Source organism: Netta rufina, assembly GCF_964035555.1.
Source record: "Netta rufina genome assembly, chromosome: 1".
Taxonomy (NCBI): domain Eukaryota; kingdom Metazoa; phylum Chordata; class Aves; order Anseriformes; family Anatidae; genus Netta; species Netta rufina.
Window position 1 is genome coordinate 6,428,984 of NC_140123.1, and position 25,052 is coordinate 6,454,035.

Below are 25,052 nucleotides of genomic sequence, written 5' to 3' on the forward strand. Positions count from 1 at the left end.
TAGTCAAGAGAAAAATGAAGGAAAAGAATGGTTGGCTGCCACTCTTACATATAAATCTGGTATCTGAAGGTCTGCTTGTCCCTGTACTATGGTATGGAAAGACTGCTTACTTACAGGGCATATGGTGCAGATACTTTCAGCATATTGAACTAGAATCATTTGCAATTACTGTGCAAGTTTGGTCATCACACACTTATCTCATATGCACAATCTACATTCAGCGCAGTGTGATATCATTGCTTTGAGATGTTCCCCAAAGATTCCAGCTCTTCATTTAATTCTTGCTCCGTGCATTTCTTATGTTTAGAGGCTCGTTTTGCAAAAACAGCCAATTGCAGCATGCAAAATGAATCCTCCTATTCCTGCCTGCTTCAGGAATGCCTGCTATCCTTGTACCCAGCTATTATAAACATCGTAATTACTTCTCTGTCCTTTAAGTGTCGGCTCGTTAAAAGTTCCAGTAGTAAAACCCTTACTTAAAAATCTTCTGCCTGGTGCAATTATCAAATCATTAATCTTTCACACTAGCAGCTTGTCTAAAGCACTTGGAGCTGCGAAACCCTTCTAATATGTGCATATAAAAAAATAATCAGTCTCTTCTCTGGATTTTTGTTTGTTTTCTTTCTTTGTAACTGGGTACAGCTTAATTTGTATGGCTTGGTTTACTCCCAAGAGCCAAATCTGATTCTGTTTAAGTGATACTTAATATGCAAGAGTCATTAGGTATGATCAACCATAATGTTTCATTAGAAAGGTTCAAAACATTCAGTTTTATGTGTCTGTTTCTTCGCTAGATTTAGCTCCTACCAGTATACGTTTATCTGATCAAATGCAGTTTGTGTCTGTGGGTTGATTTTGTACCAGAGCCAATTCCCATGTAATTCTGTTTGGCACTGAGTTCTCCATCAAGAAGGCAGGAGTCTTTTTAAGGGGTACAATATAGGTGACATTTTGGTTCATGTTTTCCTGCAGCAGTGTACCTTCTGCTCCCAAGAATGTGTAACACCCGTAACTAGATAATTGTTTAAAAACAATGCTGGAGCTTGGCTTCACAGGGTTATTATATATAATAATTTGGAAATTGTGTTTTTGGTGCATTAATAAGAAAGTATGCTTTACTTGCAGAAATTATTTTATACACTTGCCTTTTCAACTAGTTTGGGTAATGTTTAGAAATGGATAACTGCAAAGTCATTGTGTTATTAAAACCGTATTTATGACTCGCTGCAGCTAAATGTCTTACCCATACTGGGTATCCATACTGAGTCTCTATTTATAAATTTGTTATTTGTTCTGTAGCTTGTCAATAACTTGAGTGCCAATGCATCTGTTAAATGTCATTTTAGAGTTGCTTCTGAGTGTGTTTTAATGTGGTCAGGCCAATGTTTCCATTTCAAACCAAGAAGTTGTATGTATGCAGAACAGTGTCATCCTGTGGACAGAAATGCTCCTGAGTAGAGCATTCTGGCCTCTTTATCCCAGATTCCTGTGGAAGGAAAGTTTTGAGATGAAGGCATGATGATGCAAGTAAGGCCACCTGAACATTAAACATGGTTTAATGACAATGGGGAAGCTCAGCACCACCATGATGCTTTCTCATGCTCCCTCCTCAACAGAACAGGGGGAGAAAATATGAAGAAAAAAAATCATGGGTTGAGATAAAGACACTTAACAGTTACCATTGTGGACAAAACAGACTCAGCATAAGGTAGATTAATGTAATTTATTGGCTATCACTGGCACACTAGAGCAGTGAGAACTAAAAGCAAACTAAAACCACCATTCCTCCATCCACCCCTTTCCAGCCTCTGCAGCCTCCTCCAGGCCACATCCACCTGCTCCACTGGGGGCTCCTCCACAGGCTGCAGCGTGGAGATCTGCTCCATGTGAGACCCATGGGCTGCAGGGGGACAGCTGGCTCCACCAGGGGCCTCTCCATGGGCTGCAGGGGAACTTGTGCTGCGTGCCTGGAGCACCTCCTGCCCTCCTGCTGCACTCACCTTGGGGGCTGCAGGGCTGCTTCTCTCTCAGCTCTCACTCCTCTCTCCCAGCTGCTGTAGCACAGCAGATTTTCCCTTCCTTAACTCTGCTCTCCCAGAGGCCCAACCAGCGTCGCTCATGGCTTGGCTCTGTCCAGCAGTAGGTCCCTTTTGGAGTCATCTGTAGCTGGCTCTGATCTGACATGGGGCAGCTGCTGGGCTCTGCTCACAGAGGCCACCCTTGCAGCCCCCCACTACTAAAACCTTGCCATATAAGCACAATAGAGTATGTCATGTCATTCCCTAAACAGACAATTTCTGTCCCCTGTGGTGAGTCTCAGAGTCAGACATGGTTCTGCTTTTGCCATCAGCTTGTGCTTAGGTAGTTAGACATGCTCACATTCAAAGCCTTTACCTTTGTTGCCTCTCACTTTTATTTTATCATCACCAACATTGTGACTTGCATGAGAGTTTAGAGTCACTGGTCTGTTAGCTCCTTTCTGACAGGGAACAATTTAATAATTGTTTCCTAATGACACTGGTGGGAGGGAGAGTAGAACTGAGATCTTGGCATTAAACACACTCAACCAGATGAGCAATGGTGAGACTCACATCTACCACAGCATGTTTGTTTGTTTTCATTTTTTTGGGGTCCATATTTATATAATATGCCTATCAAACAACCTCTAGGCAGTTTTCTGATCCAGGTTTTGTTGTTACATCTGCAAAGGGTTGGGTGCAGGCCAGAAGAGCTGCTAGGGACCAAAACCAATAATTTTCCCCAATGAAAATGTGCCTGAATATTAGCCAGCGTACAGCATTAGCCACTTCTAATTAAACAATGGGTCTCCATTATAATAAGCTTTGAGATCAGAGTATTGAGTAAATTCCACTTCTGTGTATCAAGGTCAAGAATGGTAGATCTAGTTGTCAACGATACATGAAAATATCACCTAGTAAAAAGCACTTGCAATTTTAACATATTATACCTTCTTTTCCAAAACACATTATATTTTAACACGGGCTGTTGTCATACCAGAGTAATCTTCTGAAAGAATTGCCTACTTAAAAATTTCAGAATGTCCCAACAGGTTTCTACTACAAGCTAGCAGCTCCTCCAAAGTATATGTGAAATAATTCATTGTTTCTAATCAGATTCTGAGAAGTTATATTTTTACCACCTGCAAAAACAAATACATCAACTCTTAAAAATCCAGTTCTTTGCCCTGTAAAACTGTAAGGGTTCTGTAAAATTGATATTCAGAGATGACTCTACACTAGTTAAGTTTCACTCTAAAAATATTTCAGAACAATTTGTCTCACTTACAGGTTTATTAACTCTGATCATTCACCAATCTGAGCAACTAAGCAAGAGAATTCATTGCCCTCCATGTGCAAAGGACACAGGTCTCTATGGAGAGGTTTAAGAGCCCATTATATATTTCTACAATCTACCAATTCTTCTTTATTAAAATGCTTCTTCAATAGTTCCCAAGAATAAAGAAGAATATCACCCCAAGACTTCTGGATCATATAAAGATCATCCTGAGAGTGATTTCTTGGATAGGTGCATATATTTCTGCTCAGTAAGACAAATATATACATATAAGAGAAAATATCCTTCCTGCTTTGTTTAGATTTTTATAAACTGGGACAGGTACTTGCAGGTTTTCACAAATAATAAATACAATCCCAAAGGCAACAAACTGAGAAATGAAATTGTGAACTCTAAAATCTCATTTTTCTTCACATTTTATGTAATACAGTTACAAATGACATGACTAGAACCACAGGACTTTTTGCATTTTCAGCTTGGATGTTTTATGCACTTGACTGTGTTTAACTATCACCTGCACCACTTCACAATGTTACAGGTTATGGCAACCTCTGGTTTAGAGGACAGAGACAAAACAGGCCTATTTTCCATTATAACATTTAGGTGGATCATGAACAAAGCTTTTGGCTAGACCTTTGTGTTCTGAGAAGAGGTGAATTTCACTCTTAGCCATTCTCCCCTTTGCTGAAAAGAGGCTTTAGTAACAATTATCTTCTATGAAATCTCAGTCCATCTATCCATCCTAAAAGCCTTGTATGGAAATCCCTTTCTAGGTTTATTTCTCAAACCAAATCTTCCTTGCTGTTGCAAGCCTTCATTGACTTTCATATTTCCACCATATAAAACCACTCTATTTATTTTAATTTTAGGGCTTGCCATGTCTTGTCTCCCCTCTGCATGTCTTCTCTCATACCATTTTTTTTTTTTTTTTGTGATCTACCTCCACCTCTGTTTCCTCAGCTTTTCGTGACATTTTCAATAAGGAACTTCCTGGTGTTGCCATTCTTCAGAGGGAGATGCAAGACTGTCTCATTTCATATTTAAAACTGGCCTTTGTCCCACAAGGGAAGTGGTTGCTGCCATAGCAATCATTATTTTTATGACATTCTCCTTTTGTTGATCAATATTATCCCACTATTTGTTCACGTTTATCCAGCTGCTGTCATCTTGTAGGGAAATTGAAAGTTTGATGGAGCAGAACCTCCATGTGCTAGCATAAAGGAGATGTAATCTGTGGCTAGAAATCTGCAGCCTCACCTCTGTGCTGATTCCCCAAACCCAGAAAACTAGTTTTACAGATGAGTTTTGAAACTAAATGTTTAATATACTTTAAAAAATGGGATATCTGAAGAGTGCCAGGTTAGCTGAATCTCATTCTTTCATCAGTCTGCAAGACCTAAACAGCAATGATGAGGAAAAATGGTTGAACCCACTAATGCTTCTATGTGCATGATTTCAGTACTCTAGACTACTTGGCTGATCTATATCCTTCTGCTTTTCTGTCAGGAGCTCAGCCTTCCTACTATATAGTTATAATCCCATTAGTGTTGTTCAGTCCATTGTTGCAGCTATGTAACATTTCTTTGGTGAAAGGACAAAATAAAATTAGGAAGGTTTTCCAGGCATTCAATTTCTTTGCACTAGTATGGGGGAGAATACCTGAATTTCTGAAATGCTGTGCCTGTCCTTGTATTTTATTTTTGTAGCTCAGCACTTTCAGGTAGTCAAGGTATCTGCCTTAAAAGCTTTCTGAGAAGAGACAACAGCTATACAAGCTGAAAAAAGTTAAATCGGAAATAACTGACCAAGCCCATAGTGAATCTGAAGGCCACTTTCTCAGAAAAAGGCTTTTGAAACTCTGTGGAAACATTAATTATTATTGTTTTGATGAACTACTAAAATAAGTTCAATCTGTGTATTTTTGAATTTGCTAATTACAAGAGAGGATCTGCTGAGTGATTTCAGGTCATTCTTTATGTCAGACTGGTGTCTTCTCACACATTTTGTGATGTTGTGGTAGTTTGTAGGAAAACAGAGGTTACAAAACAGACAGCTTTGCCTCTTCCTAAGGAGTAGGAAGATTCATGAAAAACATATGCCTCCACTTATGTAATCAGTATTCTTTTTTCTTTTTCTTTTTTTTTTTTTTTAAGGATATCTTGTACTTTTTTTTTTTTTTTTTTTTTTTTTTTTTTTTTTTTTTTGACAGTAGGTGCTCCCAGGATACCCAAAAGTGTCTTTGCTGGGTCAGCAGCAATCCTGTAACAGGAGCTTTCAGTATGCAGGATGCTGAGTATGGTGTTGCTTGAAACAGCCTATTTTCTGCAGTTACATTTATACTTCTAAATGCTGTTTCTTAACTCAGTAACTCTATATTTCATAGCTGGCTTCCTTGCTTTTGTTGCCACCTAGGTAATATGCCTGACACACACATATCTTTGTGCTCATAGTGAACAGTTGGTTACTTTTGAGAATTAGACTTGTCAGATACTGCTTTTCACTTGCAGTTTGCGGTGACCCCTGGACAAAGACCAAAAGCTCCTTGTGCTGATGCTCTTGGTCTATGGAGAGCCATCAAAGGGAAGGGAGGACTGGTCTGACATCCTTGATCAATGCTGAGCAGAGGGATGCAGCTTACTTTTCTTGGAAAAACCAGAGACTTCATGCCCAGCTTAACAGTGTTTTGTTGCATTCCAGCCATAAGGTGGTAAAGGCTTGGATTGTCAATTATGACGAGGTTGCTGGTAAGAACGATATGGAAAAGGGGTCCTAGTTAACCAAATCCAGGAAAACAGGCAGCACGATGTTTCCAAACTGTGAAATGGCATCTCTGATTGCAGATATTTGTCTTAGCAGTCGAAACTGTGTTTTTGCCAGTAGCTTTGAAAAGTGAAGTATTAGATTTGACTGTGGCTCAGAGGGGGCACCTCTTGTGAACCCTGTTTTACTAAGTACTGCAGAAACATCTATCAAGAAGATGAACTTGCTTAACTTCAGCTTTCGGTACAAGCTAGTGAAATGTGAAGCTGACCTGGTGTTAACGCAATAGATTGTAAAGAATGGGCTAAATGTATAAAGAATAGTACACAGAGCTATGTGCTGTTGGCATTAACAAATATCAAGGTTTTTCCAAGGCTTCTTAATGTAACCAGAATTGGAATTTAAGCCCCTGCTAATGAGAAGCGGGGTTGCAGAGGTACCATTCCATGCATAGTCTCTCCGTCCCTTTTAAAGGCCTCAAACTGCTTCCCTGCATGATCCCTGCTAATTCCTTCTCTCTGAAAAGGTCTTTTTATTCCCTTTACTACATAAAGATGATTGAAGATGTTTTAAGCAAATGTTCGCCAACACTGAAAATATTTTCAGATAAGCTTTTCATCTAGCATTCCTCCAAGCCCATATGTACACCTACACCTGAGTCAGTCAGCTTGGTGGTACGCACAACTCAACAAAGGAGAGAAAGACACATCTAGGCTGCCTAGACGCCTTTCAAATGCATAAAGTAGCAGACAGTTTTAGTGTGAAGTGTTGCAGAGTCAGTGACGGTCCTTATGAGACTGAATTTATTGCCTCATCCAGGCTCCCCTTCTGATAGTGTCATCTGGACCTCAGTGTCAGTGCCTCCTGACAAGGGCACTGTTTCTCAAGTAGAGAAATATCAACTTTAGTAAAGTAAAAGTAAAGAAATATCAGCTTTAGCTGACAGCTGTGGAGGGTTCCTGGTCCTTGTAGAAACTCAAGGGAGAGAGACATGCCTGAGCAATATGGACACTTGGAGACTTCCTTGGCACTGCCTGCTACACGAGGTATTTGCTCCTGTTATCCTGATGCAGTTTCCAGTAATGTTTATTTACTGCACTTACAGCTGCCCTTACATATCTACACTTCTACAACCACAAGCTCATGGAAGCTGAAAACCCCACAAGGTCCATAACTTTGTAATAACCTTGGTCAGTGGCTAGTGTTAATAGTTCTTGAGTGCTCATGTTAAAGCACAGGTTTATGCCATCTCTCCATTAAGCAGTGACAGATTCTTATCCAGTATCTAATTTGTGAAAGTTGTCCCAAAAGAAATTGTCTGGCAGCTCCATGGGTCCCCAACCTCCTGATAAGTATCTGGGGAATTTTTGTTTTCCCTTTCACTTTATATCATCAGCTGTTTATCAACATTTAGGGAGCATGATGGCATATTCTGCAGTTTCATGACCTGAGTCATACCACTTAACTTATCTTTTGAGTCCTTTTCCATATATCTCAGTGCAAAGCATTTTGCAATGCTCTGTAGGAGAGATGCTGAATGAAGAGAAATGGCACTCTGTTTTGCTGAAGGTTTTGTTTAGCCGCAGTATTTTTGCATGTCAGCATTAGTATATATGATTGTGCAGCTCAGCAGCCATGACTTGGCAAGGCAGCCTGCCAACGTAAAGACAGCCATTGCTTACTTCCCTTCCCTATGGCTATGGCTAAAACAAATACTCTGCATCCTAAGGTTCAGGATGCTGCAAGCAAAACTATCTCAAGAAGTAAAAGTCATTACAATATTCCCCAGGGTTTTGATTTAGTGTTTTTTTTTTTTTTTTTTCCTTGTCTTTAATACTGGCTTTATATCCTTGCATTCGTGTAAAACACCTCTGGTTTTCCTAAGTGTCACTTTGTGACATATCGGTCCTGTTCTCAAAATGAGACTGGTTTTATTACTGCTATTGAGTAGACTGACTTAAATTCACCATTTCTGGCAAGAACAGACACAAAATGAGTTTCAGTTCATTTCAAGTGAAATGTGAATAGTTTCCTCCTCTATAATTTCCCTGGATATGTGTGTAAACACAAAAAGACTGTGTGGGCCAGTGGTGGAGGCAGGAGACTTGTTTCTATCCTTGAATTTGCTATGGACCTGCAGTGCATAGTGAGATAAATCAGAATTCAATCACATTATCTGAGTGACTTTCTATTCAAATACACTTCCTACCAAGTTATCATGTAGTACGTAGCATTGTTGGGTGTTCCTCTCATTTGGGGTTGTTCTAATTCTATTATGCGCATATTTTTTCTTACTCATATATATATATACTTTTTATAAGGAAGAATAGTATGACCTACTAAAAAAAATCCCCAAAACAAAAAGAGAGAAGCTGCCTGTCATAGCAAAATATTGTGATGGAGCTTGTCCTAAACAGTGCGTGGTAACACACATGCACATTCTCACTTCTGAGAACTAAGGAGACAGTTCTCTGAAAGCAATTGTCAGAGCTCTCCTTGCTGAAGTGGCAGCGATCATAATTAGCATTAAGTGAAGAGCTGCCCCCAAAGGCCAAGGCAGTCCACAAGAGCCATTGGACTAGCTCTTTTCCATCAAAAATTCTAACCTTACATTCATAAATGTCCCATTATTTCTAATCTGAGATCTCCACACCAGCTGTACAGAACAATGGTTGCCAAGCAGTTCCTCATCTTGCACTGTAATATAATTGTTATTAATTAATACAGTCTCTCCCATTACACTTGTTACAGGGAACCAGCAAGAAATGCAGCATCAGCAGTTAGGTAATTGCAATTTAATTGAATGGGTCCTTTTGTGAGGGTGTAGAGCCGGGAAAGGTGAACAAGCAACTGCAGGCTCTGCTACACTGCACAGCTAGCTGGAGATGGGGAGGGGAAAAGCCAAACTAATCTCTGCTCCTCCCGTCATTGTATCATTTGGTTGCCTTGATTTATAGAAAAAATTGGGCCATCTCCTTGGAGGCCCCAAGAGTTTAGGAATCAGTTCTGCTCCCGGTTAAAAGCAAAGCCTAGCTCATTGCACACTACCAGAGTGTGAATGAAATGTAGAAACTGCTCTGAAATATCCTCCTGGCCAGGAGAGTGCTGCAGTCATTTACTTATGTAGTTTGCACCCCTGCAGTTTTGCACCCCTGCAGCTGTTTGCTGCCACTGCTGCCCAAAATCTGACTATACACCTTCCTGAAGAACCTAGCCCTACTTAAATTTCCTTCTGTTTTTCAGGAGAAAATGCAGCTCAGGGTGTTACTTTACTGGTTTCCTGCTACAATCTTAACTCTAACCATAGAGTAGTCCCCAGGGGGGACCACTGAAATAGCAGGATCACTGCCTGAGCAGAATGGCTACACATGTCCTTGGGAATTCTGGCAAGCTGAGCAGAGCTGAGCTGAGCACCGGAATTGGTAGTGAAACTCCCATACTGTGCAGTGACCATCTTTGGAGGGAAAGTTATATTGGTTTCAGGAAAATCTGAATGTGAAAAGAACAATTAAAAATGTATTATCATAGCAACCAAAGCAGTTTTTTTTTTTTCTTTCTTTTTGGTTGTATAAAAAACCACAGCACTGATGCAATACAAAATGACACAAGAGAATAAATGTATCAAGTTGTTATGGCAACTGAAATATGTAGGTTGGGATTTATGTATCCAGAACTTTACTTCTGTGTAAGTAAAATAAACATTATTGTTGCTAATTAAAATATCATGCAAATATTATTTAATTTAATACCATTAGTCATGTTTTCTGTTACAATTAATGACTTACTTTCTGTTTTCTGTTTGCAAGTGTTTGCATTTGCTTCCAGCTGTGGTTCGCTTGAATTTTCAGTGCTCACTTATAGGGGCTTAAATGCAGAGGGATTCCACTGAAGCTAATGAATAAAATGTATGCAGATGGGCACAACAAGAATCAAACCACATACTTTAACATGTTATTCTTACAGCAGCCAACCTTTCTGCTCAGAGGGGCTTTTTGCAGGTGTCATTGCTCCGCGCTAAAAGGGAGGCCGTTGCAGCCACAGCTCCCTATCCTTCACCCAGCTTGACACAGCGCGCACAGCGCTCCACATCCCATTTCTGCATATAGCCTGCCCTCTTCAGCTGTAAATTTAGCCTCCAAGATGTTGCATGATAGCCAATTCTAAATGAGCATTCATTAATTATGTTCAGCCTTTTAATTTTTCTAGTCCTTTTCCTCCAGCCTTCAGGAGAATTCAGTAATAGCTTCTGCTTTATTTGAAAGAAATAGATCTTTAATATCCCAAATCACTCTTCATATTTCATCTTCTTTATGCCCAGAAAAATGCAGAGCAATGGCTGAAAGGTAAGGAATTGGAAGCATTGAGAGTCAGGATCTGACTGAATCCCAGTGAGCTGAGGGAGTTGCAATTAATTGTTTAAAGTTCTCACCTCATCCATTCTCGTGGTTAAAGGAGTCTGAATTTGCCCTATGGAGTTTGGTAACTCTGCTGCAGAGAATGCTTTGGAAAGCAGTCTATCAGAATAAGAACTCAGCCATACAGAAGGCAATTGTCTCCATTCCTTTTGTGGATTGCTGCCTGGCATGGAGCTACAACAAGGGAGGGTCTTTGAGACCTCTAACCCATCTATCTGGGCTCATGTTTTAAGCATCATTCTCATACAGCTGGACTGAGTGTCACTATCTCTTCAGCCTTGCAATGCTCTCTTTTCCCAGTTTTCCTCTCTGCAACATGCAGGAGGCTAGCAGATCCTTCCAGTCCCCTGTATTTGGTGTGCCAGGTCTCAGCAGGACAGAGAGCAATAGCCATTGTATGGCTCATCTTTGCAAGGGCTCTGGTGGCTTTACAGTGCCACGGTCCATTCCTATTGCAAGAACCACTGAACGTGGCATAGCCCACCACTGTGCCACCTTAGTGGCATGCTACTCCCTGGCAAAGGAGATGCACAAGTGGCTCGTTTTGCAATCCAGCTGAAAACAAAGCTCTGCATGACTGGCATTGAAAGTGGAGCCTAGACCTGAAAGGTGAAGCTCCTGGGTGTGTTTTCTGGTCACAAGGCTTGAGTTTGTGGAGCCAGCTGACTCCAGGCAGCTTCATCTGAACTGTGATTGTGGGAGGAGAAAAGATGAAGCATGAGCTAGTGTCTCCTGGAAAGTCATTTGTCTTGCTCCAGGTCAGAGTCTGAACACAACCGGGTAATTACACGATATGGATGGTCAGGGAGCTAGGATTTGAGGGTAGGTGTTAGCCCAGCCAAATTGACTATGCAATATTTAGTGACTTGGGTGACAGCTTATAGACCAGTGGGCAAATCTGTGCTCGGGACAAGCAAATGCAAAGCTCACTAGTATCATTCTGACAACCAGAGGTACTCTGAGAGCAAGGCTTGCTTGCAGGAGGGTGGGGATCATGAAGTCTGAGCCTGACCTTCCTGCAACACCCGCTGGCAGCCATGCAATTGTTCTGAGCTCTGACACTCTTTAAGTCTGTCATAAAATCTTCTGAAAGGTTGAATCCATTCTAGCTAAAGTTGAATCATAAAAATCCTGGGGGAAAATAAATATTATTGTGATATTTATGCTTTCTTCCAACTTCTCTCTCTCTCTCTCTACATATATATATGCACGTATTAAAAAATTCAAGTGGTTGTGGTGTGATTTGTATGGTAGCATTCATGTCCAAATGCCTGTTTTCCTTTTTTCCATTCATAGAATCATAGAATCACAGAATTATAAAGGTTGGAAAAGCCCTCCAAGTTCATCTGGTCCAACCATCCCCCCACTACCAATGCCACCCACTAAACCATGTCCCTAAGCACCACGTCCAACCTTTTCTTGAACATCTGCAGGGATGGTGACTCCACCACTTCACCTTCACATTTACTGGTCATATTGGGAGGACTGGGGCCCAAGGGACTGCAGTGAAATTCTTGCAGGGTTTGGCCCATGAGACCCAGTAGCAACGTGCAACATCACCCTGACCTGGCATGGCTGTAAGGACTGAGCTGTTGTGATGTGATGTGGACAAACCTGGACATCTCCAAACAGCAAACCAGAATCCCTGCTGTAGAAATAGAAACAAACCCCTTTGTGATGAGGGAATCATTCAGCTGTGGATACAGAAGCATGCTTTTGCAAAGGCCTTCAGAAACACTCAATTAGGCACCATTTTTTCTAAAGGATTTTGTGGGCAAGACAAGAGCTCTGCTATATTATTTTTGGACTGAAATTTAGGCCTAGCTGAAGCAAGTGAAATTCTGCCTGGCTTCAGCAGGATTACATTCCTGATTTTAGTTTCTAGCATAGCCTGCTCTGGGATTGTCTGAGTTTTCAGTCATCTGTGATATGGGTAAAAGTTAATTCCTGCCAAAAAATTTGCTGAACGACACTTCTTCCTATAATAAGGACTATAAGAGCAATAGAAATAGGACTAGCAGGTACAGAAAAAGGAAAGCATATCTCATGGTCTCTAGGACTTTTCCTTCCCATGTCATTGCAGGAAAAGCTCTCTGAACCCACAATGGTGCTTTGTTTCCCACAAACTGTTCAAGCACTACAATTTTTTTTTGGTGGTCCAAGACTGCCAGCAGCAAGAACCAAAAGTGAGATGCTCAGAGAACATTTAGGAGAGCGGTCAGCCCTGCCTAGATACAGCAAAAAGGTGCAGTCCTCAGTGGTCAGATCACAGACACAGAAGGCGTTCCTACTGTTCCTGGCACATTGCAAAGGATGAACTTGACCTGCATCCAGCTTTAGTTTGTACACAGCTTGAGTACAGCACAATTGGAGTTGTCTGCAACCTGGCGTCAAGGTGGGCTCAGGTCTTTGCTGGTGTCAGCATCCTGCTGTGCAGCTCAGTTCAGCTCAGGTTGCTTCCTACTCCAGTGTATTTGTTAAATGAATTCATTTACATAGGTGTCTTGTAAAATGGATAACTCCAGCATATGTTACGATGTATTTTGCTTTCCCTGTGTAGCTTCTGAAATGTTCTAATGATTTGTTTCAAACTGCTTACTTTCATAAAAGTTAATTAAATAAAAGCAGTATCTCTCAGCACTCTATATTCCTGGGAGCATTTGATTACCAAGATGATAGATTTTCTGACAGATATTGGCATTCACAAGTTAACAGTTCCTTTTTTTTTTTTTTTTTTTTTTTTTTTAAATACCCTGCCCCCTCTTACTGTAAATCATTCAGGGCAAGCTGAGAATTTATCTGTGAGTCCTGGAGAAGGATTCTCCAGGAATTCTCGATACAAACTGCCAAAATAGGTCTCAGATCAGCTTCTGATTTGAATTTCTCTCTCTAAACACACACAGGAGAGCATTCCCTAAGCTTCCATCTATAGGAGAGGCTGCATTAGCTCCCTGAATCCTAAGGCAGCTGCAGATTTATTTCAGCTCCTGGGCTGAACATTGCCACATTCCCATCAGTGCCCCTGGTCACTTGCAAAGCTGAATCAGCCTTTTCCAGCCACAAATGGTATATGTGCCCCAGGAAATATCCCACACAGGTGTGTGCACAAATAAAGTCAAAGTTGTGGCAGCAATGTCCAAGAGCATGGAACAAGAAAATATTGTTTGCATATATATATGTATATATATTTTATTAATCAAAGTGTTTCCAAAATTGGGCCTCATTCTTAGACAAAAACGTGGTAACTACCATGGATGGTTACAAGTACCTCATATCGATACATGAAATATAAGTTCTGGAGCCATGTAATGGGCTGGAGAATTCATCCACTAATGCAGAGCTTGGCTGCTATAGGAAGATCTCCTGTAGGAATTCTTGGAAACCTCACATGCCATAATTGCCTGTGAGGGCAGATGCTCCTTCTGGCTGGTTGCTGGCTCAGACATGAACTGGAACAGGCTGCCTGCTGAAAGTGAAACCAGAGACAAGTCTTTCATAATTCATAACTGTGTACTTGGGCAAAAAAAAAAAAAAAAAAAAAGAATATCAGCAAGAATTTTGTTGACAGTTGACTGTGACAATTGTGCATGTTCTGATAAACTATAGGAAAGATGTGTTATAAGCACAGAAAAGCTTAGCTGAGCACTGTTAAAATTAGATAAAATTAACAAGGTAGCTAATGTGATTACTATTTTATTAATAAACATTTAAATAATGCTGTAAGTTTGCACAATGAGAGAGACATTGCCCTGAAGAGATTACAGTCTAAATAGTCCATGTTAATTATAATCTAAATAGATTAGCATTAATTATAAACAGAATTGGAAATTGCTTTTGGTGTGATCTGCAAGTCTTATAGTTACCAGCCATGTGAGCTAAGTTACCAAATGAAGTTCTAAGCTGTTTTTTGCAACATTTACTTGTAAAATTTCTTCTCTGTTCTTTTTCTCCAGGTCTGTCAGTCTTGTTCTGACAGACTTAGAGGAAATAATATTTTCTTTTGTGATATTTTCCAAATACCAGCCTTCTAGATACAAGGTGCTGATAAACAGTGTAGGCTTTTGCTAATAGTTTTAATTCAAGCTTGAAGTTATTATTTTCAGAACCTCCTACCAAGAGGTACAAGTGTGGTGCATTTGCTGCCCTGCATTCATACTGTGTCACCCTGGGGCTGCCAGTTCTGCTTTTCATAGTGACCTCCACAGATCAGGAATAATGAGGTGTTGCTAAAATACTTATTTTGTATGAGCAGGCAACTTTAGTGTATACTGTGTTCATGTATGTTTAGAGAGTGTAGGCTTGTTGGATAGCTTCTGAAGGGAGGACCATATGTATGTCAAGAATAAGAAGAGACTCAAAGCCAAGAGTACTTAATTTTTAATAAACCTATCACAGGACATAACAAGCATCCTTTTTGCCTCTGTTTATACAGTCCTGTTTATTTCAAAACACGAAGCTAAATGACTTTTGGTTTTCAGATGGATTGCTAGAGTATACTTCATTCAGGTTTGGGAATCAGATATTATTCTGCTAATGTGTATTGAACCTGAAAGCACTGGAACAGAGACATGTTCCAATTTTATTATTATTACTTTTACTTGAGCTGTTGCAGCCTCCTAATGTCCTTCATTTACTGTTCTTCACAATTAATCCATGACCTGTTTCCCTAAGGAAAACATTTCACAGTATTTTTTGACATTGTTTTTTGTTCTTTCAAAATACTGGATTCAGCTAATGATGACAACTTTGAGGGAGAAGAAAAAAAAAAAAGGTAAAACATAAGCAAACTAAACTTGTTCCTTATCCAAGTTTGCAGCTGCACTCATTTGATAACTATTACTCTACAGTCTGTAGTTTCTGCTGGAAATTGTCAAGCCCCATTGAGAACTTGCAGAATCTTAGTTTCTTTAAGGATCAGGCAGAGCCTGGTCTTGATGATTAGCGGAAATAGGTAACACGTTGATTTGCAAAGCTTACATGTATATTGCTGCCTGTAAATAATAACAGTATAAAACACATCAGGTGTTCAAAGACGGCAAAGATGAAACAAATTTTTTATGCATGCTTCTTAATTCTTTGTAACACCAATTTTCCTTTTCTTGGAGAAAAAAAAAAAAACAAAAAACAAAAACAAAACAAAACAAAAAAAACAAACAACAAAAAACAAACAAACAAACAAAAAAACCCTGCAACGTTCAGAGCTGCTGGGTTCAGGTCCTTGCTTTCCTGCATAACTTTGGCCATGTTGCCTTGCTCTCCCTTCCAGATGGAAGATACGCAACACTCTTCTGTGATAAGAAACAAGGCAAAGGAATGCGTGCTTCTCCATTACTGCAGGCATGTTAGAGAAACTAAAAACTGAGAGAGGACATGCATGGAGTCCCGTGTGCTCAACCCCATGTAGCTGCTGGGCCTGATCCAATACAGCATTTAAACACATGCTCGGCTGCAGCACAAAACCAAGGCCATTGGTTGCACTGAAGTTAAAAGCACGTGTCTAAGTAGTTTGCTGGGTTGGGGCCAGCATTCAGTCTTTTGCTGGACGGAGCCCTAAGTAAACAATCTAGTATCAGAGGAGAAAACATTTGCACATGTGGATGTGATTTGGCTGTTTCTGTGGCACGGGCTTGTTGTTTTCAAAGTTGTGCTGGCAATGGTTGATCTATTTAAAATGCTAACAATTTCTTGCCTGTTGTGTTAAAATTGACTGCACTCCTGGTGAACAGGCTGAAAAAAAGAATGGACCTAAATCACTCACAGTGTCTGTGATGCTCAGCGCTGATAGATTCTGGAGACTGTACGCTGCTTGAATTCACACAGCTTTCCTGTTCGTGCTCTTGCAAAGTGCCCAGAAATTTTCTGAGATTTGAGACAGTGGCAGTCATAATGTTTCATTCAATGCCTACCTCTTCAAGCACATTTTTGCATGGCAGAACATTGTAAACAGGGAAGTCATTTGTAATATTTATTGTCTTAATGCAAAATCTACAATAACATATTGGATTTTCAGCAGGAAAATTGAAAAAAACAAATACAGACTTTTACTTCTATTAAAGATACTTTTTTGGGGGAAAATTACTGTGTTTTCTTGATGGTTTTCTGTATGTGATGTAAGATTGTAATCTGTGTAAATGAAGGAAAGGTCAAAAAAAAAAACACATAACAATTTAAGTATTTGCAAATATGGCTACTACGCAAGTGTGAAACCCTTTCAAAAATACATCACTAAGGAGAATGTTGTGAATTGGAAATGAGAAGAAAAAGCAGGTAATGCGGTTGGTATTGTAAAGAAATCTGTTCCTGCAGATACTCCAGATGAGACCCCATTACTATCTGTGGGCCTTTGTGACAGGGCACGGATTTCCTTCCTTATCTTGATGTTGTGATGCTGAGAGCTGCTGAGCACCCTGAATGCCTTCTGAAGTCAACTAGAGATAATGATAAGCATCACTTTTAGGTTTATCCTATTAAGACCTTCACAGACTTCCATGAGTGTGACTATGAGATTAAACCCCAGACATTTTGCATGACAAAACATCAAGGTGAAAATCTTATGTATCAACCACTTGAGGTTTATGTGAATTTGGGCTACATTTTTGTATGTGCATGCTAATCGTTACATTAAGGTATAACAGAATTATAATGCAATCTCAGCTACTTTATTTATTTATTTATTTATTTATTTTTCCCCTTTAGGCTGCAGATTCCAATGGATCAGAAGGATCTGGGCAATGTGGGGAACACAATAAGGAGAAACAAACTTTTGAAAATTATGCAGTAGAGATGAAGATAAAGGTAGGGTCCACTATTTCATGATGGAGTGTGAAATATTTATTTAGCTGAGTTTTGCTGGAGGTGAAATGTGTAGGATACAGTGAATTTGAGGTCTTTCAGTCTTTTTTTTTTTTTTTTTCTTTTCTCGTTATTGACTGCAGGTATGTTAGCACATTCAAATGAGGCTTATTGCTGCAATTTTTTCTTGTATGTTATTGGCCCTGTGTATTTCATGCCATCCCAGGATTGGGTTTTTATTCCATATGTAGAAATGTTGTTAATATCAGTGAAGGTTCTATAGGTTTGCTGATCTCAAGCTGCTTTCATTTCAGTGTATTTTTGAATTCTGAGCTTTTGCATGGTTAGTAAATTTTATCCAAGGTGGTTTTTCTTCAGTCTCCCATCGAATTTTGTAGTTTCTTTGCGGCTTCGAGTCAGTATGGAAGAATATGTCAGCAAAGTGGTGATTTTTTGTATGGGCAGTCTAATGATACGGACCATAAAACTACACTGAATAATGCATGAAGCAATATGACTTCATGGCTGTGGTAAGGAGGTAAGTTGTAGTTCTCTTTGTAACTGCCTTGCTGTTTGCAGTGCTGCAGTTGTAAGTGTTTCATTATAGTATCTCCATTATTTTCATAGGTTCACAACTTGGCTGGAACAGTTCTCCTGGGCCTAGGTATTATTATGTAGAGTTTCAGCCTTGAAGTCATTCTGTATTTTTTCTCTTGGAAGTGAAAGAAAATTATTAAGTTTTCTTTTAAAGTTAGTAAGCTGGAAACATGACGAAAAGAAAACAGACATTAACCAAGTTGGCATGCATATGTGATACCTTGTAGACTTCAATGAAAGTTGTTTATAACAGTGGAAAATTGCAGATTATTACCTTGTCTAATACTTTTCCATGGGTTTTGCTTACATTCCTGGATCAATTTTTCTGTTCGTTATTTTTTTGAGTTCTAAAGAACTAATAGTCTAGCATAACTTTCTGAGTTTCTTCTGTTGCTGTATTCCCAAATGATCAGAAAACTTTTGTACTGTATCCTCTGGTACTTACTTGGAGTTGAAGTGTGATTCTTTGTGAGATCAGCAGAACTGGATCTTTTGGTCGAACCCCCTTTTAAGAACCTGATTCTTTCTGTGCAGTTTTGAATGTCCCCAATCACCTTTGTAGGGAAAAGGAGAGCATGAATCAGTTCAGGTACGGGGCTGATGCACTCTCCTTACTGCATAAAGCTGAAGTGGATATTTTGCCCCATTGCAAAATATGATTAATATCTGTCAAATCCAAAGATTGTATTGCATGAACTTGTACACTCACTGAATTTTACCCATATATTTATGGAGGAAATTATTTCCACACAGCAAGGAATTATCAGGGGCTTGATATGTGCGCTAAATACACTGCTTACATGAAAATGTTGTAGAAAACACAATTTCCTATCATTTCCAATATGAATGCCCATCTGAACAATGTACTGTTTTTCCTGCTTGTAGTCACAATACTGTGGACTCCTGGACTCAATGTTTCTCCATCAGCAATTCTACAAATTATATTTTCATGCTGTTTGTATCCCTTCAGCACAATGTGTACCTGAGAATAAACTCCAAAAACTGGCAAGCCCACTGCCAAACAATAAGAAATTCAGAGCTGTGGGTGGTATTTTCTTCAGTTCCCAGTACCACGGGACAGCAGATACAAGATGTTTTATTTTCATGTCTTGGAATTTACCATTTTGTGTCAGTTCATTTGGAAGAGTCATTTTGTCTGATTTCTTTTTCAAGTGACTGTGCTCGAGTGTCAGTAGCACACGGCTATGACAGTGACACATAGATATTTAGGACTGGCTACATATTTAAACATATGCACCAGTGCTTTTCAGTTGCTGATGATCAATTGGGTGTTAGATTTACTTCCCCAGGCAGAATGCTCAAGAATTAAAATGAACTTTTCATTCACCATGGATCTTGAGAGCTGAGAGCCACTTCAGGACGTGTTGCCCTTGAGTACTGTGTTTCTGTTGCAGAGCACCCCAGCCCACATAAAGCCAGGGCAGCGTTCGTAACTGAGTCACTTCTGTTTCATTCTGAATAAAGGATTTGTGGGAAGCAAGAGAAAACATTTATGGCTTTGTATGGAAAATAATAAATGCATAAAACCCTAGGCAGAAATTTTAAATTGGGAAAGGCTGCAGAGCTTTCAAAAGGCTAGTTTATCCCAGGCTTTTCAGAGCTGTAGAATGGCTCAAGAACCCTTCCCCATCCTCTGCTCCACACCCTGGGATTGTGCATGTGCATTTCCTACAACACTGCAAGTCATATTCTGTTCCCAGCTTGCCTCACCCTCTTTTCATGTCTGTTGGCTAGTGAGCTTGTTGGTGTGAGACTATTAGAGAGGTTGTATGGGCACCACCTTGGGGGATTTTGAAGACCAGGCTGGATAACAGCCTGAATAATGTTCTCTGACTTCACTGCTGACTCCGGTTTGAGCAAGAGGTTGGAATGAAGATCTCCTGGAGTCTTTTCCACCCTGACTTCTCCTGGAAGCCTAGCACTGTATCAGCTCCCAGAGAGGAAGGGAGGCAACCGCTCCATGGCCCCACTGATCTCCCTTGGAGGCTTGGGGCAGGAGCAGAGGGGATCCCCCCCCACAGCTGTAGAGCAGAAAACAAACATCCTCTAAATCTGTTGAGCCTGGGGCCACTGTGGCCACGTGGCTGCAGAATGCTTGGGATGGAGTAGGGGAACTGGCTGTTTGGCCTCCCCTTCTCCCCATGCTTGTTTTACCATCTACAGGGCTCAGAGCAGTGAGGACTGTGATACCCCACATAAAAGAAAATTATCTGTTTCTTTCTGTTGAGAAAGCTCGGGAAATGGTCAGGACTCCAACGTTGATTGTGCTAAATAGCAATGAAATTTGCCATGCACAGGAGAAGGGAAAGCTATAACAAAAGCTTCTGCCTGAGACTCTCATGGGCCTGAGGCCAGTTGCAGAGCTGCTGCTGTTAAGGCTGCTGCAGTTGGGAGGGGCAGAATTGCTAATTTGTTGATCTTTAAATTAACACCAGCACTCATGGGCTTCTGGTTCAGCCTGGGAACTGCATTAAAATTCTCAGCAACTGAGGTATACAAAACTTCATGCCTTCTGAAATTTGTATTAACTTCTTTTCATGGCTAAAGCAGGATTTATTCTGACATTTCATTTGTAGTATAGCTCCTGACTACAAATCCAGGATCTGCTAGATTAGAGGTTTCTCATTTTTTATTTTCTGTGTACCACAGAAACAGTCCTAATAAAGAGGCTGTCTCATGGGTTTTTCCCTTCTAGCATATAATTACTCACATAACTTTTATCCCAGTGGTGACCTATTAACTAACCAGTTGTGATGCACAGCAACCTCACTGGAACAGGGCTCAAGTGGTATAAATGAGCTCTGACCATAGAAACATAATTTCATAACTACAGCGATTGCCCTCTTGGAAGACAAGTAATCAAGAAAGTATTTAATGTATTCGTAACTTGTTTGGGTGCAATATAGGACCTGAAAACAGGAAAGAGAACATAACCCCATGTAAAAGACTGCCAATTTGGTACCATTAGCAAGTACTCTGTAGTACACAATTTAAGATACATTAAGCGTAAATAAATCTTTCTCCACATTTGTGAGAGGATGTGTGTGCTTTTGTGTTCTCAGTGTAGGTGCATAGAGCCCTAAATAGTCACAGGGTAAATTCTGCGAAATACTGACATTCCTAATACTTTGCTAACAGTCTGGTAGATGTCTTCTTTCTCAGTGTCTACACCAAAGCTTGGAGACCTAGTATTTATTATTTTTTTCCCCCCTTCATTTCCATTGTTTGAGTTGGAGATAATAATGAAGCTTTTTTTTTTTTTTTTTCCTATTATTTTCCCTTTAAAGAATCAGTATCTCTACTGATTCTTTAAAAAATAATATTTGCTCAACAATAGTTGGGTTTCAAAATAATTTATGAATTATTTTAAAAAGGAGGTGTCATGAAAGATATAAAAATCATAGAATCCTTCCTATTAAATTTTACAGAAGCTTGCTTTTACAAAATATTCATTTCAGCTGGATGTTACAGGCTCTGCTTCTAAATATAACTGCCTAATTAAGCCCTATGCTTTGGTTATCCAAGTGGAAGTATCTGGATGCAGTAAAGTTTTTAATGCCAGAAAGGAGCATTAAATTGTCCAGTCTAAATTACTGCATTGTAAAGACCATCACATTTTACCCACTCACCTTGTATTGCTTGGTTTTGTATGATTTAAAAATAGACACCCTGGTAAAATTAGAGGAGAAGGAAGCAGTCACCTAGGTAAGTGGCTCTCACATGGTGGTCCGCAGAGCTACCGCTATCACAGTGGGGAATAGTTGTTATTCTTTCTACATTATGGTTTCCTGAGAGTCAGAGCTCATCAGAGAGTATTTTTGGCCATCTAAATCAACTACAAAAGCAACGATAAACCATCTCTTTTCACCCCAGATGGCTGCTTCTGAACTTGTTTGTTTTTTGGGTCAAGTCTTTCTATAGTGGATTTCAGTTGTGATCATATGGACAGATAACATGAAGGCTGGAAGAGCAGAGGAAAAAAAATAAAACTAAGCAGCGATATGACCTGCAGAAATTAGAGCAGAAGGAGTTGTTGCTAATGAAGGGGAAAGCTGTGCCAAGGATTTGAAAATCTTATGTTTAGGCAAATAAAATGAATGGTAGAAGTATCTACTTGGAGGAAGAAAATGGAGCCACTAAACTTGATCTTTGGGTTAGGGATGGGGTGTTAATGAAAATAAGGGCTTGCATTCTCAGGAGAATTTCTGGATTCACTAATCAGTCAACTCTTCATATAGTGCATCCCTGACTTTGAGTAGTCATTGATAGATGTGACTTAGAAGCTTCAACCAAGAGCCCTGGCAACTAAAATGAGCCCATGGAAGAGTAGAGCTGTGGTCAATGTCCCCAGAAGTGTGGGTCTCTTCTGTCTGAAGCTAAAGGAGATTCTGCAGGTGGTAGTAGGTGGCAATATTTCAGGGATGCTGCAGCTTAATGTTGTGGTAAGGTTGGGCAATGCACAGGCAAATCCTGTGCTGTTAAATACTCCTTGGTGCATTTTATGGAGGGAGGTGACAGTGCACGATTTAAACACCCAAAATGGAGAAGGTCAGGTGAAAACTTCTGTGTACACTTACGGAGCCTGATTTTTACCAAACACACACACAAGTTGGGTTGCTTACACAGCCTCAATGTGTTCAAAACCTCCGTTTTTCATATAGGTGGTGAATAGGATCATGAATTCCCTGAGACCAACTCAGAGGAGTTACTTCAAGTAGAGGCATTTACAGATCATGTCCTCGGAGACCAATTTCAAAATATATTCCCATATGCCAATTTCTAGCATGATATGAAATTTTATAGCCAAGTCATTAGGTAATTATATGTATCGAAATGTTGCACACCTTACTAGATCAGTTTGAATCTACCGAGTAGAAGAGAACAAACTTTGACAAAAGCTTGACATCTAAATGTTAAAATGTCTTCCAATTTTATGTTTGACTGAATTCCCTTTTATTCTTGTCATGCCCAGAGCACAAGCATTGCTTTGGTTAGAACAATTTAACAGGTTAATTTGTTCTTGGGTGGAGGTGGTTAATTGGTTCTGACCTGAAGGATGTTTGAAAAGTTCCCTGATTCACATAATCTATAGTTTAATAGGCTTGTCTGGCTGTTTGGCTACTGGACTAAACCACAGCAGAGAGAACATGCAGGCTGAAATGCAGGCTGTAAACACAAATCAAGTTTGTTTTGCACACGTGTGGTTGCTCAGAGTGAGCTAAAGTTTTAGGCAAAGTCAGAAGTGCTCTGGAGACTTTCTCTTTAAGATATTACATCCTTCAAGACTTTACTAGCTGGGGGAGGGTTGGTTGCTCTCTGACCACATATCTGATTCACTATGGATTTTGTAACTTTGGTAGCAGTGACTTCATTTTGGCAAAATAATGTGTGTCATTTACTGAACGTCTTGCTGCTTTAGCAATCATGAGAATATTAGGGTTATAACCTGAGTAATTTATGGAAGAGAGGTGATTCTTAAATATCCTTTTATTTTCTTGGAAGGGCTTGCTTTATTGAAAACATATTTTAGCTCTGAGTGAGAATGAGAGATCCTCAGCAAAGCACCCGGGGGGACTGTGCTGTCCAGTGTGTTGAAAAGGTGAATTGTAACGTATGGGTGTCTAGACATTTCCTCTTGTTGCTGTCAACAGTCCAGTTGGCTGTATTTTTTTTTTTTTTCCAGTGAATAGGAGCATTGATTTTCCTCTCTCTTTGGCCAGAACTTTCATTTTACATATCTCTCCCTTTCTGTGTCTCTTTCTCTCTCGCTCCCTCTTTCTTCCCCTCTCTTCCTCTATCTGTAAGAGAGGGAAGACTTTGAGAGCTGACAGAAAGCTTTCTAATTCAGAATGATTCATGTAAGACACCTGAAAGGCAAGCTCTGCACCAACATCACTGCAAGAAAGGTAGGGGCTTGGGGCTAAACAGTCTGTAAAGGTCTGAGCAAAGCGCACAGAACACAAAATAAATTGATTAAGTCTGCGAATCTGTCAAAGGTGCAGAAAAAGTTTGGGAAAGAACTCCAGGAGACTTTAAGCTCTGTTATTCAGTGTGCTTTTTTAAAAAATTAAACCTTTGATATATTTTTCATAAGTGAGAAAAAAAAAAAGGTGCCCCGCTCTAGCTTTTAATAATGTATATAATGGTGGTGGGTTTGTTTGTTTGTGATTTTCTTTTTTTTTTTTCTATTTCCACGGATAATAAATTAAAATTATATCACTGTTGCACTTCCCAGACCTGTGTGCATGTGTAAATGTGCAGTTCCCACCTTTTAACCTGACTGCTTATTTTCTGTTATACTTTCTGAAAGTTCGCCTTATCCAGCTGTTATTTATATTCACTTCCTGAATCTGAATGTGACCTAGTAATTCAGAGTGATTGTAGATGTGACGCATGAGCTATCGCACACACCTTAACGTTTCAATCACGCACTTCAAGCAATATGCATTTGCAGGAATTGTGCTCTTAATAAAAACCCGTACAACCGAAAGCAGTTGTTTTGGCAGAGAAGTGACAGCGCTGTGATAGATGGGCCTGATAGTTGTGTGTGTTGTGCTTGCTCGGAGTTAGTAGAAAAGAGGAGGGAGAGAGCGAGCGAGAGGGGGGAGAAAAAAAAAGACAGGGAAGGAGAGAGAGAGAGAGATTGAGAGAGAGCGAGAGACTTGGCAAAGGAAATCTTATGGGTATACTGAAACAGCAGATCAGAATTGTGAAACCAGAGCCAGGGCTGAAATGTGATGCTTTTGCTCTTTTGTGCTTGTTGTGGTTCTCATCTTCCCATGTAGAAGGCTGCATACCATTCAACAGAATATTTTGATCGCAGATTGAACAATGCAGCAATCAAGCCTGATAAGCCACCTGGAAGTTTTGCTTGAGACGATTTCTAATGGGTTTTCTGATCCCTCTGAGCATCATGACTGCCTTTAGCATTGTGGAGGAGGACTCGAGTTTCTTATGAGGGCCCCACTTGGAAAAGCAGGCTGTGCAGATTCAAGCCTCCGGTTCTGTTCATGCTGTTCAAAAGCCTTTCCTCACCCTTGCTGATTTGTTTTTATGATTTACATACACTCCTGTGGAGATTTACAGAATGGATTGTCTGTGCATTGTCACGACCAAGGTAGGACTGGAAACATTGCTGTAATGTATACATAT

The 25,052-nt window shown here is 40.0% G+C and overlaps 1 protein-coding gene across 1 annotated transcript in view; it reads left to right on the forward strand.

Annotated features, from left to right (window-relative positions):
* The window catches only part of DLG2 (discs large MAGUK scaffold protein 2), a gene marked incomplete at both ends in the record, with an annotated part of 1,073,896 nt that overhangs the window by 127,690 nt on the left and 921,154 nt on the right, over positions 1 to 25,052 (forward strand). The window contains one exon of the mRNA XM_084304810.1: positions 17,187 to 17,285. Within this exon, the coding sequence (XP_084160936.1) occupies positions 17,187 to 17,285 (99 nt within the window). The remainder of the gene's footprint in view (positions 1 to 17,186; positions 17,286 to 25,052) is intronic.